Source organism: Mixophyes fleayi, chromosome 1 (assembly GCF_038048845.1).
Source record: "Mixophyes fleayi isolate aMixFle1 chromosome 1, aMixFle1.hap1, whole genome shotgun sequence".
NCBI classification, from domain to species: domain Eukaryota; kingdom Metazoa; phylum Chordata; class Amphibia; order Anura; family Limnodynastidae; genus Mixophyes; species Mixophyes fleayi.
The window spans coordinates 456,146,795-456,164,660 of record NC_134402.1 but is presented as its reverse complement, the minus strand read 5'-3'; the positions used below and the strand labels follow the sequence as shown (position 1 = coordinate 456,164,660).

Sequence of the window (17,866 nt, the reverse complement as noted above, 5' to 3'; positions counted from 1 at the left end):
GTCAATTATAGGCATAGCCACTACATCTTCCAGGTGGTATCTAGAGCCACAAGGTGCCGATAGATTTATAATGGTGGATGTTCCCCTTATGTGACTTTGTAGCTGGACAATGTACATGAGGCTTAGACAACCTGTGGCTCTCACTGGCAGGTAATGATGGGTCATATAGTTCCATAATAGCCAGAGGGTCACAGGTTCCTGCATCAGACACTGTATGAAGAATGTCTTTTATTTTCTATATAAATTTATTGGTTGTACATTCATCGTATAGGTACTTTGTCTAGTCCAGAAAGCTCCACAATCTTTAGAAATTCTGCATTATAGATATCTTGGAGCCACACCCCATAATACACAGACACCAGATCTTCAGCCTACCAGAGATATATTGCTATTCAATCAGATCAATATTTAGACAGTAAGCACAGGAAAGCCAGGAGGAAAGAGAGACACATTTCTCCTGCAGCCATAATCTTCACAACGCCCTGCGGGTCTTTCTGCAGTCTGCCTGACTCTAATCAGATTGTCGTCCCCGCCTTGTTCTATAAATCACTTATCCCCTGCACAGGACAAAGCACCAACTCTCCGCTAAGTGTTCCCAGGAGACTGTTTGTGTGGATGGTTTAGGCAGAATTAGATTGGACTGGACAATGACCTTGTGATCGTCTGGCTGGCACTAGGAAACCGCCAACATCAAACAGATGCTGGATGACGTCACTCAGGGGTCATTTCTAGTCCATCAGCTCATAAACCACTCTAGAAATAACCTAATTCATAGCATCATTAGTCCGTGTTCATTGCTACTATTGTGACATCACTTCCTATCGACTCACTATTAACTGTACCATTATTGAACGGAAATCTGATTTCTCTGTGCTCTCAATGAAAATATCAGATGAAAGGAAAATGTAAATGATGGACTCGTACTGAATAGGTCAGTAAACCTCCTCTCCAAGACCCAGCTCTGCGAACCAAATTTATAATTCTATATTTCTTAGAGTAGACGTGTTCACCATTGGTGGGTGCTAATGACCAGACATTGAGTGAGGTTGTAGAACTGTTTAATTAAGCAGTTAGCCCATTATTTTAGTCTTCCTTGTCTTGACTTGAACAGAAAGACAAGGATACTCTAGTTAGCCGATTGGTTGATCCTGTTCTTTGCGATAGTGGAACATCTAATGTGGAGCCATGATCTGGTATTTCCATCCTCTCTAGAAGAAACATGACTAAGGTGGAACTCTCCCAATATCTTCATTATGAAACATGGTGCCTGCTACCCACTGTGTCAAAGCACCATCATCGTAGACCTGAGTAAAACACAAAACTACTCCCTACTATCCACTACTTCCATTCAACTAGACTTTCAAGCAGGGCTCCATGGGGTAGATGAAGAAGCAAAACATAATGGTGTTCTAATTATTGGGGATAAAAATTCTGAGCCTGGGGGGATTTTCACAATTGAAACAGATGGGCGGTTGCTTACTCTGGATCAATTTCAAATATAAGTGCAGGATTGCAGGAGATCCAAAATAGGTTGAACTTGATGGACTGGTGTCTTTTTTTCAACCTCATCAACTATGTTTAAATTACCCAGCTATAAATTGGGTCATTGACTCTAGTAGGTCTGATAAAGAAAGTTTCTTATCAATATTAAGGCACGACTTCCTTTCCCATTATGTTGGAAGAACCAAATAGATGAGGAGCACTGCACAGTAGGACTTGTTATTAACTAGTAGAAGTTCTTTCTATCATACAGGTTAGGTGTATTTAATTATTATGTATTAAATAACATTTAGTAGGAGGGCTACAAAATCTGTGAAATTCAGACAGCTTAAATTTAATCAGCTCAGACAGTTGTTAATGCTCATAGACTACAAGCTTATAATAATAATAATATTCCTCAACCAGCATCTTAATCTCCCTTTGTTACCCTATTACCACCCTCTACACAGCTAACACAAGACAACAACCCTCTGACCAACATTGTTGTGTGACTGATCGCACAGCCCAATGAATACTTTTTACCTTTGCATTCTAGCTGGTCCAATGTGCAATTTGATGCATCATCATCATCAACATTTATTTATATAGCGCCAGCAAATTCCGTAGGGCTTTACAATTGGGACAAACATTAATAAGACAATACTGGGTAATACATACAGACAGAAAGGTAAGAGAACCCTGCTCGCAAGCTTACAATCTATAGGACAATGGGAGTTAGAAACACAAGGGCATGTGCTACATCATATTGCACAATGGACCAGCCAGACTGCAAAGGTAAAAGTACTGAGTGGGCTATGTGTGTTGCAATGTTGGTCAGAAGGTTGTTGTCTTGCATTAGCAGTGTAGAGGATGGTAATAGGGTAATCTAGGGAAATTAAGATGATGGTTGAGGAATATCATAACCTTGTCTGAAGAGGTGGGTTTTCAGTGAACGCTTGAAGGTTTGAAGACTAGAGGAAAGTCTTACTGTGCGTGGGAGAGAATTCCACAAAGTAGGTGCAGCCCGGAAAAAATCCTGAAACCGAGAATGGGAGGATGTGATGAGAGTAGAGGAGAGACGTAGATCTTGTGCAGAACGGAGGTGCTTGAAACACAAGGGCAGCACGTGCCCTTGTGTTTCAAACTCCCATTGTCCCATAGATTCTAAGCTTGCGAGCAGGGTCCTCTTACCTCTCTGTCTGTATGTATTATACAGTATTGTTTTATTAATGTTTGTTCCCAATTGTAAAGCGCTACGGAATTTGCTGGCGCTATATAAATAAATGTTGATTATGATGATAGATTACAACAATGTGCTCTCAAATATAATAAGTACAAATATTTTGCTGGGTGAAAGCGCAGGGACGGACTGGCCATGGTAGTATTTAGCTGGGTGACAGTGCAGGGACAGACTGGCCGTGGTTCTATTTAGCTGGGTGAGAGCGCAGGGACGGACTGGCCGTGGTAGTATTTAGCTGGGTGAAAGCGCAGGGACGGACTGGCCGTGGTAGTATTTAGCTGGGTGAAAGCGCAGGGACGGACTAGCCGTGGTTGTATTTAGCTGGGTGAAAGCGCAGGGACGGATTGGCCGTGGTAGTATTTAGCTGGGTGAAAGCGCAGGGACGGACTGGCCGTGGTAGTATTTAGCTGGGTGAATGTGCGGGGACGGACTGACCGTGGTAGTATTTAGCTGGGTGAGAGCGCAGGGACGGACTGGCCGTGGTAGTATTTAGCTGGGTGAAGGCGCAGGGACGGACTGGCCGTGGTAGTATTTAGCTGGGTGAAAGCGCAGGGACGGACTGGCCATGGTAGTATTTAGCTGGGTGAGAGCTCAGGGACGGACTGGCTGTGGTAGTATTTAGCTGGGTGAGAGCTCAGGGACGGACTGGCTGTGGTAGTATTTAGCTGGGTGAAGGCGCGGGGACGGACTGACCGTGGTAGTATTTAGCTCGGTGAAAGCGCAGGAACGGGCTTAAGCACAGATTCCTCCTCTGTCTGTGGTGAGCAGGAACAAAGCTGAGTGAATTTCAAGCAGCTGTCAAAAGTTGCAGCCTCTGGGGAACAACTGCCTCCAACTATTTAAATAAAGGAAGCAAAATCCATAATTAGAGTAAAAACTTGTTTATTTTACTTCCACGGCATTCCTGCGATCAAGAGAAAGTGGAAATACATAGGGACTCAATTAAAGCCAGCTTCAGTGCATGGGGCAAACACATGTTATCCCGGTGTGTTTCTGGGTGTCTGAGTATTAATACTCTTATTGCCAGCTTGCAGAATAAACAGCTCCATGGCCCGGGGAACTATTAGTTACTAAAATAGGTGCTTGGCCACATAAGTAGCAGTTTGTGTTATACAGAGATGTACGTGTGTTTAGCATTTAAGTTTTAAAGAATAAAATGTCTGTAGTCTATGTACAACAAGACACTGGTATGCACTAAAAGAGACGCACAGTATGAATACTAACACTATAAGAACTGGGAACCGGCTGGGCTTACTTTGCCACCATCCCTTTTAGTTATTCCAAATACGCCCCCCCCTGCCGCAGTAGGAGAAGCCTGCTGCCACCACTGGACTCCTTTATGGCGCCCAGAACCACGTTCCTTTTGAGTAACTGTCATTGCTGGGGTACCCCCTTGCTGGTACACTTGGGCTGGTACTCCTGACCTCATCCTATGGATCAGGGTTGCTGTGGATGGATCCCCCCTGGCCTATCACACTGACCAGAGCTGCAGGTAGCAGGCAGAGCGGTGGTACCGGAAAAGCTGGGTCCAAACCTCAGAAACAGCCGGAGAACGGATTAGATTAGAATCTGCAGGTCACAGGATTACAGCAATATTGAAGAGGTTTTCAAGCAGGTCTTTGAAGCAAGGGATGTTTATTTGCTCTCACACTGGTTGAAGGTACCAGGTGATCAGGTCAGATGGACCATCAGAATGATACATTTCAGTATACAAGTCAGTGCTTTTTATACTGATTTGGACAAAGGCTATTTTTAGAATCAGGATGCAATGTGTTTACACAAACATTGATTTGCATGCATTGCAAAGCTAACAATATTTATGCTTATCTGTGATATCTTAACCTTGCTGTGATATCCTGCATCTTACAGTGGACATCAAGTCTAATTACATCTTCCTATGACCCTCACACATCAAAAGGTCTAATTATCATGAGATTAGCATGAGTCCTTCTTCCAACAGTTGCAGAATACACATTTCCTCCAAAGAAAATAGTTCCCAGGAAAAGTTGTAAACCCCAAACAAGACATTTCCTTACACCAAGATATACAAAAGGCTTTCAAAACAAAGGCTTATTGTATCAGATATATATACATGAGAAATAAGGCATTTCCACTAGAAAGGCTAAAACAGAAAAAACTAATTTTCTTCCCTGGTCTCAGAAATAGCGATTTCCTATATCAAAATATACTCAATATCAAAAATAAGTGCATTGGCAATTATGTATGTAAATAAATGCCCTGCGCTATTTCCTTTAAATAAATTTATACCATAAGTTATTTATAAGTGATCCAGTCACAAACCTGTAAAAATTTGGGCCAGGAGAGTCGTTTTGATTGTATGTGACTATTCTTGTCCGAATGTGTCTATCTGTACAGGAAGTGCATGAAATGTGCCTATCTGTACAGGAAGTGCATGGAATGTGCCTATCTGTGCAGGAAGTGCATGGAATGTGCCTATCTGTACATGAAGTGCTTGTAATGTGCCTATCTGTACAGGATGTGCATGGAATGTGCCTATCTGTACAGGAAGTGCATGGAACGTGTCTATATGTACAGGAAGTGCTTATAATCTGCCTATCTGTACAGGATTTGCATGGAATGTGCCTTTTTGTGCTGGAAATGCTTGGAATATGCTTATTTGTACTGGAAGTGCATATAATGTGTCTATCTGTACAGGAAGTGCATGGAATGTGCCTATCTGTACAGTTAGTGCATGGAAATGTGCCTGGCTGTACAGGATTTGCATGGAATGTGCCTATTTGTGCTGGAAATGCTTGGAATGTACCTATTTGTACAGGAAGTGCATTAATTGCATCTGTATTTTGAGGAAGTGCATGGAATGTGCCTCATATTCCACCCACATATAAAAGTGATATTGCACATTTTATGGGGCTTTCCTGGTTTAGTCACTAACCAGTATATTTTATCTGCATTGTGACTTGATCTGCATACTTGAAGATGTCAGTAAATGTGCATTTGCATGGATGGTTCAAGCCATGGGGGCGTTCTAGGTGGTGCCCCCTTTGTTTTCCACCGCTGCTTACCTTAGCAGGCGGGTGGTCATGGGTTTGCTCTCCTTCTGGGACGTGAAGTGTTGTTGGGGTGGCCTGTTGTATTGCTATACAGATGTATAATTATCTGCAATTGACAAGTCTATGTTAGTATATATCAATTTAGCAGCAGTATTGATCGATCAGAGCTCAGAAATAAGATACCACACAGAGTGTCTGGTGTCCAAATTGAACTGGCTTTACTAATTGAAATAGCTCATATTTTATAAACATTAATCACATCATATCAATCACGTCAATGGAAAATATATATAAAGAAATTAAAAGTTTCTATATCATAAAAATAGGTATGGAACAAGGTAGCGGTCAAGCTTAGAAATTTCAAAAGAATGCTAAATATGATCAAGTTCCTTATTAATTTGTGAATCAGGATCCTTGGGGCTGGTATAACTTCTTGATTCTGTAAAGTTTTGCTTTAGCAGATGCTCAGTAACTTCCTTTGTTCCTTTGTGGTTAGCTTCTTGATTCCAGACAGGGTATTAACACAAAATATCTGAATTAGATTTAAAGAAATAAAACATCTTAAATTGATTTAACAAAAACATTATGTGTATTGAAGTATACAAAGCACTATATTTGATAATAGCTCAAAGCTTTATTTCTGATTAGCTTAAGGCCCTAAGTAATAGGATAACTTTTCCATCCTTTTCCTTACTTCATATGAACCTAGACCCCACAGTGTGACACATGGCTGCTCCTCCTTCATGCCCGTGGTCCATGCTCCGTGTCGGGGCGCCATCTGGGTATTGAAAACAGTTGGATGATTGACATTCAGTGTTTTAGGAGCCCCCTATCCACTGGTACCCTGGGCCGTCCACCAAGGATCACCAAATGGACCCGGCCCTTGGAGTTTGCCTATACTATTGGGGATAGCTGGATACATTTTACATGGGAAATATTAGGAGAAAAATGTAATTGTTTGAGGTACCATAAATTACTAGACGTCAGCACACAGAGGTTTTACTTTCTTCCGGTATTTCCATCTAGGTCGGCAGCTCCACAGATTGCTCTGAGGCACTTCCCTAAAGCAGCATGTGGGCACCCACCTCATCCTGGTCGGACATATATGTGCAGGTGGAGCCAATGACATGTGCTGTGTGTCCGCACACTTTGTAGTTATGTCACGGAGCTATAAAATGTCACAAATGAAAGTCGTGTGTAAAAAGTGTATTTAAAGAAGAGCATATTGCCAATAAATAGCACTTACATCGCACCCTCTTTCACACTTGGCCGATTTATTTACTATCTGGTATAAAGAATCTCCCACATTCTCTGTGGGACATCTTTCATCTGTGACAGATTTGTAAAGGTTTCCCACTGTTTGTAGATAGAGTTCTGGAGAGGATGGAACGAGGAATGTGTATAAATGTATAAATGGTGCGAGAGGAATATCTGGAAGACTCATGTTGTGTGGCCGTGCTGTTACTGTGTGCTTCCTGACCAAGATTAGCGGATACGGAATACGGAATCAGCTCATAATATCTGCACCAAGTAGTCTGTTATTCAGATGGAGGCACAGGGCTTCTATTAGACATATATTTTACATTAAATGAATGGAAATAATCTCAAAATCCCAGAAAACTTCCTGACATTCCTTCTAGAAAATAACACTTTACCTGATCATTCCTACTTGCAGATTATTTTGTCATATAAATCATCTCATGGGCCTGATTCATGTTGGGATATAAGCCCCTCTGCTGCATATCTTACGTGAAATCTTTCCGCGCATGCACCAGAATGGTGCTTCCGACAATGACCACAATGTCATACAATTCATGTTGGAACGCAAATTTCACCAATGACTGCCTACAACTTGAAGGACGGAACAGGGATGTGAAGGGGCGGACAGACATATGCAATGTACTGTAAGGGCATGCGACGGCGTGCTAACGCAAATGCCGACGGTTTAAGTTCAAGGCATCTCTCCCGTGTTATTTAGCCATATCATTGGCACCAGGGCAGGTGTAAGTGGTGACTGATAGGGATTACTGACACAGCATCATCTTTGTATTAAGAACTACACGTATGTGTGTCACTGGATGGCACAGACTTAGCAAAGTTATACCCAGATTCAGATGGAAACGTATCTAGAGATCTGCCTGTATTGCAGTACATGCATTGTGTGCGCACAAGTTACTTGCAAGGTTTTAAACACAAATTGCGTTCAGGTTACGTCTGAAGTCGTATCAGGCCCATGATGTCTCCCAACATTTCTGATTTTAAATTGGGAACTCTAATATTTTAACAGTGATTAAATAACCATCAAAACCAATGCCGGCCAACGTTTAGCAATGAGCCTGTTCCTGCATATGGTTCCAAAATTTGGGTCTAGGATAGAAATTGCCAGAATGAGTTTGTTTACCCCTACAGCAAACTCCAGCCCCTAACAATTATAGCTAGCGCCATTCTGATCCCATCATGGAGACCAGATAAAAGATCTCCAGACCAGCGGCAGCCTGTGAATACGGCCCACAGACTCTGCAGTGCGGGACCATACCTAGTTCTTACAAGGCTGACACCCAGGTAATGAGCGGCCTTCAAAACCTACTGATGCTAAATGCCCAGCACGTGACAGACAACCCTAAGACCAGACCACAGTGATATCTGGAAGACAAGCTGAGGAACGATCCATGAAAGACCTGATTAAAGCAACTGCCTCCTCCAGCTTCACAGAACACAAACAGTCATCACCTGCATGTACTGTATGAACTATGGGCACCAGTGGAAGCCCCAGGCCCTGACACAGCGTTCAGAGCCACCCAGAGGGTGTGTGAATGCCTCATCTGCCACACACATGGGTCCCTTTATATCCCAGCGGATATCTGGACGCAACGCTAAGTGACTGCGAAACTCCAAGTGGCACCATGCCTTCCATGAGCCCTGTAAGCCCCTGAAATCGCATCTAAATATAGACACCAAAATAACTAATCTTGTTCCTTAAACACCCCCCTAGCTCCATCTGCTTAGTACCCAGGTCCTATCTCCCCCCCTGCAGTCAGAGGCCCATACATCAGACACTAATGGTCCTAGTAGAATGGACGGTTTTATAGGTTGATTAGGAGACAGTCTCCCAGTTTCTTATTGAATTCCCTCAGTGTATGATCATCTAACACCGTTGCCTGGAGGTAATTTAATTAATTCATCGTGTCTCTATAAATAAGAGCATTGTTGTGTGTCTGTGCGCGCATGTGGAGAGTTTGCAATCATTGACGCGGTCCCTCAGCCACAGTCACAGTAGAAGAAATGTTCCTGAAAGTCACATTCAAAGGGACAGTTCATAAAATGCAGGATAACAGACACGTCTACTCTACGATGTATAATTAATGTGCAGATTGTGTAAGTATGTAACTCTCCTATTTGTGTTACAGAAAGAAGAATGCTCATGTAACATAAATGATGTATTTTGCAGAAAAAACAATTAAAGGACGTTGTCCGCTTATGGAGCCCCCTTTAGTTACTGCAATATGTCCTATTGATAATTGGCAGGATCCTATATGTGATAATGCCACACACAGCCCTCGGTGAGACGGTAGCATTGCATGTATAGCCGGCTGCTCATGTGCTCATAGGCTAGTGGTGCAAACTTGCACACATCTTGTAGCTTTGTACACGCCCGCAACAAAGCCCGCAGTTGAGGCTTTGTTAGAGATCGCAATTTGCAGCTGTGATTTGGGACACAATTACAGTCAACCCATCGCGTTAGGACATGGGAAGGATAATTCAAAAGCATTGATGGGGGCTGTACCACATATGTTTGGTATGCTGGCATTTAACTTTATTATATGTGTAATGCTGTGTATTACTGAGCTGAATAATACACATAAAATTACTGTAGTTACCTAAATATATGCAAAATGCTGATAAATTATTAAAACATGCTCTCTCACTCCCCTGCAGCAGGCTGCCATGTTAGGAGGGAGGAGCTTCTGTAGCAGAGCAGGCAGAGTTTGAATGACAACTTTGCCGTGATGCACTGTGTGGATTGGTGGATTCATAGACAGGGGCGGGGCCATTGATGTGTCAGCTTTGTGACCTGTAGCAGATCCAGTGATGTGGGAGGAGCTCCAGCTATCAGTAATGGAGGGGGAGGGGGTAATACTATTTGACAGCGCTGCAATGGAACGTTAGGGCAGCACTGATCCGTCTATAGTTTTCAGATGAACTGTGAAGGTAAAATAGTTTTGGGGTTCAGGGGTCCTTTAAATTCCAGCAAATATTCTATCATGTTGCATAATAATTTGTCACTAGCTGCTATTTTCTATTGTAAAAAATAAAAAGATAATAATAAGTAAAAAAAATATAATAATAATAATAATAATAATTAATAAATATATTGGAGTCTATGGCTTATATTTCATTTCATGTTAGAATGTAAAAAATATGATTAGATATTTATTGTGGAGGATCTAAAATTTTAAAGGTATGTTACAATGGCATTGGGTGAGCATGAGATAATGGGGCTGGTTATGCTCTGGGCTCTGTTGAGACAATATCACACTCAGCACTGAAGGGTCCCCGAAATTATCTTGAGCTGTTGGCAGTTCTTAAATATTTTAGTAAATGCAGATATGTAGAGAACGAGGGTCCGTTTAGTCATTTCTGCCCATACATTAAGTTTACCTGAACATTTAAGATATAATAAACAGATGGGTCGGCCTATATATTTTTTTAAGGCTCGTTCACATAAGTGTTAGTGAGGCAGCGAGTAATATTATCCTCTATATTTAGGACACATCACACGGTGGCCCTGGAGTTGTGCTGCGCTTACTAAAAACTGCATGTTCTGTTCCACGAGCATGTGGAGTGTCCCTGGGGCGCTTGGCCTTCGTTGCGTTCTCCGCTTTGTGAACACCGCTCAATAAGCTCTGAAGAAATGTGCCGACTGTACCCACGAGGGTCAGACTGATCGCTGGATGGACATGGACCCAGCACTGTGTCTGTATTCCATCCAGTGACCCTCTCAGTTCTTATGTCTATGTCTCCACATAGGGATTAGTGGATCCTATTTGCCGTTTGAGCTGCATTCACCAAACGGTGGATGCAGCTCAGGTCAAGCATGCCGCGGCCCAGCGATAAAGCCTATGTGTACCAAACCTAACACTCAATTATTACATTTGTATTAAGGACTTCTTTGAAACCCTTTTTTCGCTTCAGATGTGCTCCTAATGGACCTGATGCGGGGATGTTAGCAAATTAGGAGTAATTAACACTCAAAAAACTGGGTGTAAACATTGGGCATTTACGCCCATATCACAAACCGTTCACTAATGCCGGAGACCGCTGTCATTATTATACGCTCTCTGCCCCTGACCACACGCAAGTAATGCGGCTTTCTCAGGGGCATATGCGTCATTTCTCCGATCTACCTACGCTCACAATCGAGTGACGACCTCCCTCTTACTGTGACCGCCCAGCCCCTCCTCACCAGATAACGTATGTGGCAGGATCCAGCAAATCTACATGGGAACATGCGGCTGCGCCCACTGTCTGCGCATGCGCAGAGCGATATCATGCACGATGCTATACGCAAACCGCTGTACGTCCAAATCTGCACCAGCCCCTTTATATTTAGAGACGAAGTGGAAAATGAGGCAGCTCCTTCTGGAACGTGAAGGACAAAGCTGCCTCTACCATTTTTAAAAACAGAGCTAAATCCATATTTACACACTTCTGCTACAGTTGCCTTATGCGAGGGAGCCCTCGATGGAGGATTGACATAGCCATGTTCCTTGCTCCCTTGTCCCTCTGCCGCATCTGATGTATCCGCAATGAGTCCGTCTCGGTTCCCAATCTGGGGAATCCAGCGACATTGTTGTGCTAAGCCCTGCCACATCGTCTCACTGCTTGAAAAGCCGTGAACTTGAAAGAAGTGCCATGAAAGGCCTACGAGGGAAGGGATTAGGCTGCGCTGGCACAATGCGAGCGGCTGATGTGACTCTCAGGGGCTCCAGCCCGGCTGTTTGTATAGTCATTGTGAACTTGGCTGTGAATGGCCGTGTGTGACACAATCTCTCTCCTACACCCACACAACCCAGACAATTTGTTACATTCCAGGCTGGCTTTGAAGAGCCATTTCCTTTCATGTCCCCTTTGATAAAGGAGTTTGTCAGAGGCCTTTTCATGTTGTCATTGATAGAGCTTTGATTATTGTCTTCCTTTTTAACCCTTTAAATGCGGAAACCAACTGTCCTTCCTACCCGAGGAGCGCTATAACGCTCGGCTCCTTACACCGCGATTCACAGAATCTAGAGATGGATTAAACACTTCAGTTACACACTTGTAACTCACAAAAACCTATTATACAGTTACTGAAATACAATATATCTTTATATTTCACATTGCTGTCCGCTTGCTAGAAATCCTTTCATCTAATTTCAGTGTCGGTTATACTTTTTTTTATGCGACTTTGGTGATTTCTTTTAAAATCTTCATTTACTTATGTTAGTATTGTTGTTGTTTTTAAAATGAAACTGGTTGAAAATGTTACATTTTATGTTATTTAATTCCATAAGCCTCAACCGGTATGACCTGTTGGTGGGGGCCCATACTAACTCCATTTGATATTTATTTATCTCTGATACTAGATTCCTATACCTGTCTCATGATACATGAAGGGGGGTATTCAATTGACCGCAAGATTTTTTGTAAGAACATGTTAAGTCGTTTTAACGCTGCTTTTTATAATTTTCGAGCGGATTAACTCTACCCGCGATTCAGTTCCATTTTTAACGCTCTGTTGTTGTTTTTTTAACAAACGGTCCTCTCGCGCTCCAGTAGAAGGTCTATTGAAAGTATAGGGTGTGCGAGAGGAAGCCACGTTAAAAGCTATTCAATTGTTTTTTAACGTGGTGCGTTAAACAGGCCAATATGCTGTTTTATCTCGCACCTCCTTGGGGTGTGTTAAAAATAAAAAAACCTCTGAAAACTATTTGAAATCAAGTAATAATGAGAAATAAAAGATAAACTATGTTTATCACTAATGCTTAACATGTAAAAGTGGATTTTCTTGTTGAAAAATAATTGAAATAATTTTTTTTTAAGAAATCACTAATTAAATATTTAGATATTTATGTATCTTTTTGGTACAAATATGTATGTGCTAATGTGTTTTGACATGGTATAGATAATTCTATAGTAAAAAAATAGTTAAATAAAAAAAATATGCTAAAGAAGGAGGTACTGTACTGTAGATATTATCAACTAGAATTGTTGTGTAATGCAATAAAATGTATGTCAGTCCTTTGTTTTGTGTCATACACGACCGCGTTAAAACTCCCCTTCACTCCCCTAAAAACTCGCAAACACAATGATTAATGCGCGGAGCCAGCGTTCCCTCTTTATTTTGAATTGCACGAGTTTTCACGCTGCGTTAACTAAAAACGGTCGCTATAGCAGTTAAAAAAACTGCAGGTGATTTTTTTTTTTTTTACGCGGCAGAGAAAAAAAATTGCGCGGTCAATTGAATACCCCCCGAACCGTGTTGTGGCTTTTATAATACAGAGCAATGACATGGCACAGGGGCACCTGTGTTCACCTAGAACTGGCCGATTCATGTGCTTTGAAAGCTCCGCACCTCGTCCTTCTACCCCGGGAATGTGCTGGGCGCTAGGACCATGCAGCAGTCCAGGATGCCCAGAGTACAGTCATTACCACAGGCGGAAGCTAAGATACCCTGGAGACATGCAACACACAGAGCACCCTCACTGCTCTGATTATTGTTATCGTTTATTTATAAGGGTCCATAGCGCCGTATAGTAGGTGCTGGGGAGTTACAGCAAACCCCCACTGCAAGGTGCAATATATACAATAAACATATAGCAAGTGACACGCAGGTACAGAACAACTAAAGGATACACAATGAACTAACAGTAACAAGTTGCGTGGTGGAGAGGGATAGGGGGCATTCCAGTGTGTTGCCAGCCTGCGCCCAGGGATATGACAGCAACAAACAGGACTGGAGATGCTGAGGGAGAAGACCAGGCAGAGGGTGGTTGTGTTGGGTTGGAGTTACCCTTTAATGACCGATAGGCCGGTAGAGTGCACACATTTAAGCTGTATATAACACATTCTGGGCCGGAACGGGACAGTTTAAGTCCAGGACACAGCCCACCCTGCACCTGGAGGACCATGGGAGATGTGCAGGACACCCAGGCACTGGGTGGGGGCCCAGTTTATGGCAGGTCTCAGGAACAGGCCTCTTCTCATGCATGCTGTAATGTACAACTTAGGCTGCTGCCTCCTGGGCGCTCGGGCCTGGAATGTGCTGCTGGTCTTATACACTTGTTTATTTCATTTCCTCGCCCTCAGCACACTGGAGCCCCTTGTGCAGGGTCCTGGGCTGCAGGGTTGTGGTTTTACAGGACCCGCAGAATGTTAATGAACAGAGGCAGCGCCCCCACAAAGCACCCGGACTCTCTGCTCGGCCTCTCAGACTTTCCCATTAAGAGCCGTTAGTGGCAGGGGAGTGTGTGTGTGTGTGTATAGAGGGGGGTCCCTGACCGCGGAGACCCCTGAGACCACACCAGGGAATGTGTTACACTCGGCCGCTCTGTTCCAGGCTGGCTTCTGCCCTGTGCAGCTGCTGCCTGTGTGTGATGGACAATCATCTTCCACTTACTCATATTTCTCTGCAGTAAATGTGTTATTTTATTTTCCTTCACTCTACTTAGTAGCTGCAGAGTTGTTCTAAACGTTCCTTTTCACAGCGGTTTCCCTCCGCAGCGGAGGTGATGGTGATATGTATGTGCCAACATATTACTGGTGCACATGGAGCCCGGTACTATCCAGGCCGGTATTCATGTTCTACATCCCCCATCAAATGTTATTCACTAACCGCGGTGAATGTTTTTTCACTTTGAATTCTCCTATGGAATATAAATGGACTTAAATCTCCCTGAGGTTAGGAATAGGTTGTGACAGTGTATTAAATATATAGAGAAAGAGGAATGGTACTGCTCAGAAATGGTTCTGCTCAGGAATGGTTCTGCTCAGGAATGGTACTGCTCAGGAATGGTACTGCTCAGGAACGGTACTGCTCAGGAATGGTTCTGCTCACTGCTTCCAAACGTGGGACTTCCCAGGGAAAGTAGGGATAGTTGTGTTTAAAGGTACAGGAAGAACCTTATGTGAGACAAATGGCCGGTTAGGTGAGAGAGGGGGGCAAGGCTGCCATCAGAAACTGTGGGACCCAGTACAAATTAATCTGTCAGGGCCCCTCCCTCATTACAATATATGCCCCTCTCCTTTGTTACAATGCATGCCCCCCTCCGCCGTTACAATACATACCCCCCTCCCTCGTTACAATGCATGTCCCCCTCCCTCTTCAAAATACATTCCCCCCTCCTTCTTCACCGTACTTGCTCCCTTCCCTCTGCACAATACATTCCTCCAATTCACATAAATTGACTTAAATCTCCCTGAGGTTAGGAATAGGTTGTGGCAATGTATTAAATATATAGAGAAAGAGGAATGGTACTGCTCAGGATTCAAAATTCAATTCCAATTCTTGACGAGATTTTTTTCAGCGCCCAGACACTGACAGACGTCAGTGCGTAGGGATGATGTACGGCAGACTAGAGGGCATGGACAGACAGCGGAGTCTGTCCGGGCCCTGACAGCTGTACCCCCCCCAATGACAGCCCTAGAAAGAGGGGTCTGGGTAGACTGTCATTGAAATGCTTCTTGATATGTGCAAAAGAGTCAAAATATGTTTGGAGTAGTCCTGCAACACGGGACAAATGTCTTGGCTGCCAAAATGGCGATACGGTCCCCCAGAAACGTGACTAATCTCTTCTAAATTGGAACAGTCGGGAGGTATATTTTATGACATAAATGAGGCTATAATTGTAGGAGAAAATGTAAAGCTTGTAGTTAATGAGGAGAGGTCCTCACATGATATTAAACTTCGGGGGTATTCAATTGTCAGCGAGTTGGGTTTTTTTCTTGACCGCGTTAAGTCATTTTGACACTGTTTTTTTGACATTTTCGAGCGGGTTAACTTCAACTACAATTCAATTCCATTTTTAACGCTTTGTTTTTTTAAAGAAACGGTCGTCTCGCGCTCCAGTAGAAGGTCTATTGAAAGTATAGGGTGTGCGAGAGGTAGCCGTGTTAAAAGCTTTTCAATTGTTTTTTAACGCGGCGGGTAAAACAGGAAAATATGCTGTTTTATATCGCACCTCTTTGGGGTGTGTTAAAAATAAAAAACCTCTGAAAAGTAGTTGTGATCATATAATAATGTGGAATAAAAGTTAAACTTATGTTTATCACTAATGCCTAACTTGTTTAAGTTGATTTTCTTGTGAAAAAATAATGAAATAAAAAAAATAATAATAAAATCACTAAATAATTATATTTATGTATGTTTTTGGTGCAAATATGAATGTAGTAATGTGTTTTGACATGGTATAGATGATTGTATGGTAAAAAATAGTTTAATAAAAAAATATGCCAAAGAAAGTCCTGTAATGTAGATATTATCATGTGTAATGCAATCTAATGTATGTAAATGTCTGCAAAAGCTTTTTTTTGTGTTATACATGACTGCGTTAAAACTCCCCTTCACTCCCTAAAATCTCGCAAACACTATTTTTAACGTGGGGGGGGGGCAGCGTTCCCTCTTTTTCAATTGAATTGCATGAGTTTACCCGCTGCTCTAACTCCAAACGGTCGCTTTTGCCATCAGAAACACGCAGGAGTTGTTTTTTTTTTACGCGGCGAGGGAAAAAAAAACTTGCTGACAATTGAATACCCCACTTTGAGTCATTTTTTACTATTCCCACCACATTGATTTTTACACAACAGTAGACACAGAGTCACATCTTACAGGGTCCTGGAGTGTGGGGGTCACACAACAGTGGACACAGAGTCACATCCTACAGGGTCCTGGAGTGTGGGGGGTCACACAAGGGGGATATGTATATAACCTCCTCTGAATGATTGATAAGCATTAATGCTGATAACAAGGTGTGAGCTCACCTGCTGTCATCTGTACGTTGGTTGTGGTCAGTCTTGTGTGACGTTAAGGTGGGATTTGTCGCTATGAGCACCGTGTTATCACACAAGCTGTATAATCATGTCCTGCTCACCTGCTTCTTCCTGACAAGGTGACAGAGAGGACGATGGATACACGTCCTCTCCCTACACAGCTGTGATTAATAGGCCCCTGTGATTGATGAATGCTTCAGTAAGTGTGACATTAGCCGTGTGCGTTGTCAGCAGCATCTCCTGGTCAGGATACTCTCAGATCACATTTAATTACTCTTGTTTGCCCTCGTTAACCTCTAGAACATTTTACCCACCATGTAGAACCCTTCACTCATCTTTCTTCATCTTTCTTTCCACAGAAACAAAGCCCAAATCTCACCCCTTCATCTCGGGATCGGGGTCGTTAGACCGCGCCCAGCCCCAGCGCGCAGGCCGCAGCCCGCAGAGAGGTAAAGGTCCGTTCCAGGTTCACTGACTGCTCTGGTTTCCCCTAATGTCATTATACCGGGTCATTTTATGTTGTTCTTACATTCTGTTATTGATTAATCCTCAACATTTAATGGCCAGAGAATGACACTGCGGCCTCTTCCTTCAACCAAAGTCAAGTTTTGATAAAAGTGCTCTTGTCACGGACAAGCACTGGTGGCCGCTGATACCTAGATTATTATTTCACATGGAATGTTTTGGCTGCATTCTGATTATTGGTTCAATTCACAATACATCCGACTCGTCTGTGAGAAACGAAAACACAAACGTGTTTTTATCTGACGTTTAAGTTTAATTCACTTTTTTATTTTGTAAAGTTAATCAACCCTCTCTTTTATTATTATTATTATTATTATTATTATTATTATTATTATTATTATTATTATTCCTGTTTATTATGTTTAAGATTGTTGTGTTGGAATTTAAGTCATGTCTAAAAACAATATGTGTATTCCTCTTTTCGTTAACATTGTTGTTCTGCCTGCTGTTGGATTCAGTGTCCGCCCCAACAGTTTAAATGTAAATGTACTTTGTATGTTAATTTTACACAATATATCCCTTCGGTTTGTATAAATCGACATCAGTTACTGCGGCCGACCTACAA

General features: G+C 42.6%; 1 protein-coding gene across 5 annotated transcripts in view; it reads left to right on the top strand.

Annotated features, from left to right (window-relative positions):
* The window catches only part of CNTFR (ciliary neurotrophic factor receptor), a 398,494-nt gene that overhangs the window by 207,641 nt on the left and 172,987 nt on the right, over positions 1-17,866 (top strand). For 4 of the 5 annotated variants that reach the window (XM_075187083.1, XM_075187091.1, XM_075187097.1 and 1 more), the window contains one exon: positions 17,136-17,231. In XM_075187083.1, coding sequence (XP_075043184.1) covers positions 17,136-17,231 — 96 coding nt within the window. The remainder of the gene's footprint in view (positions 1-17,135; positions 17,232-17,866) is intronic. The other variant, XM_075187112.1, reaches the window with a different exon arrangement.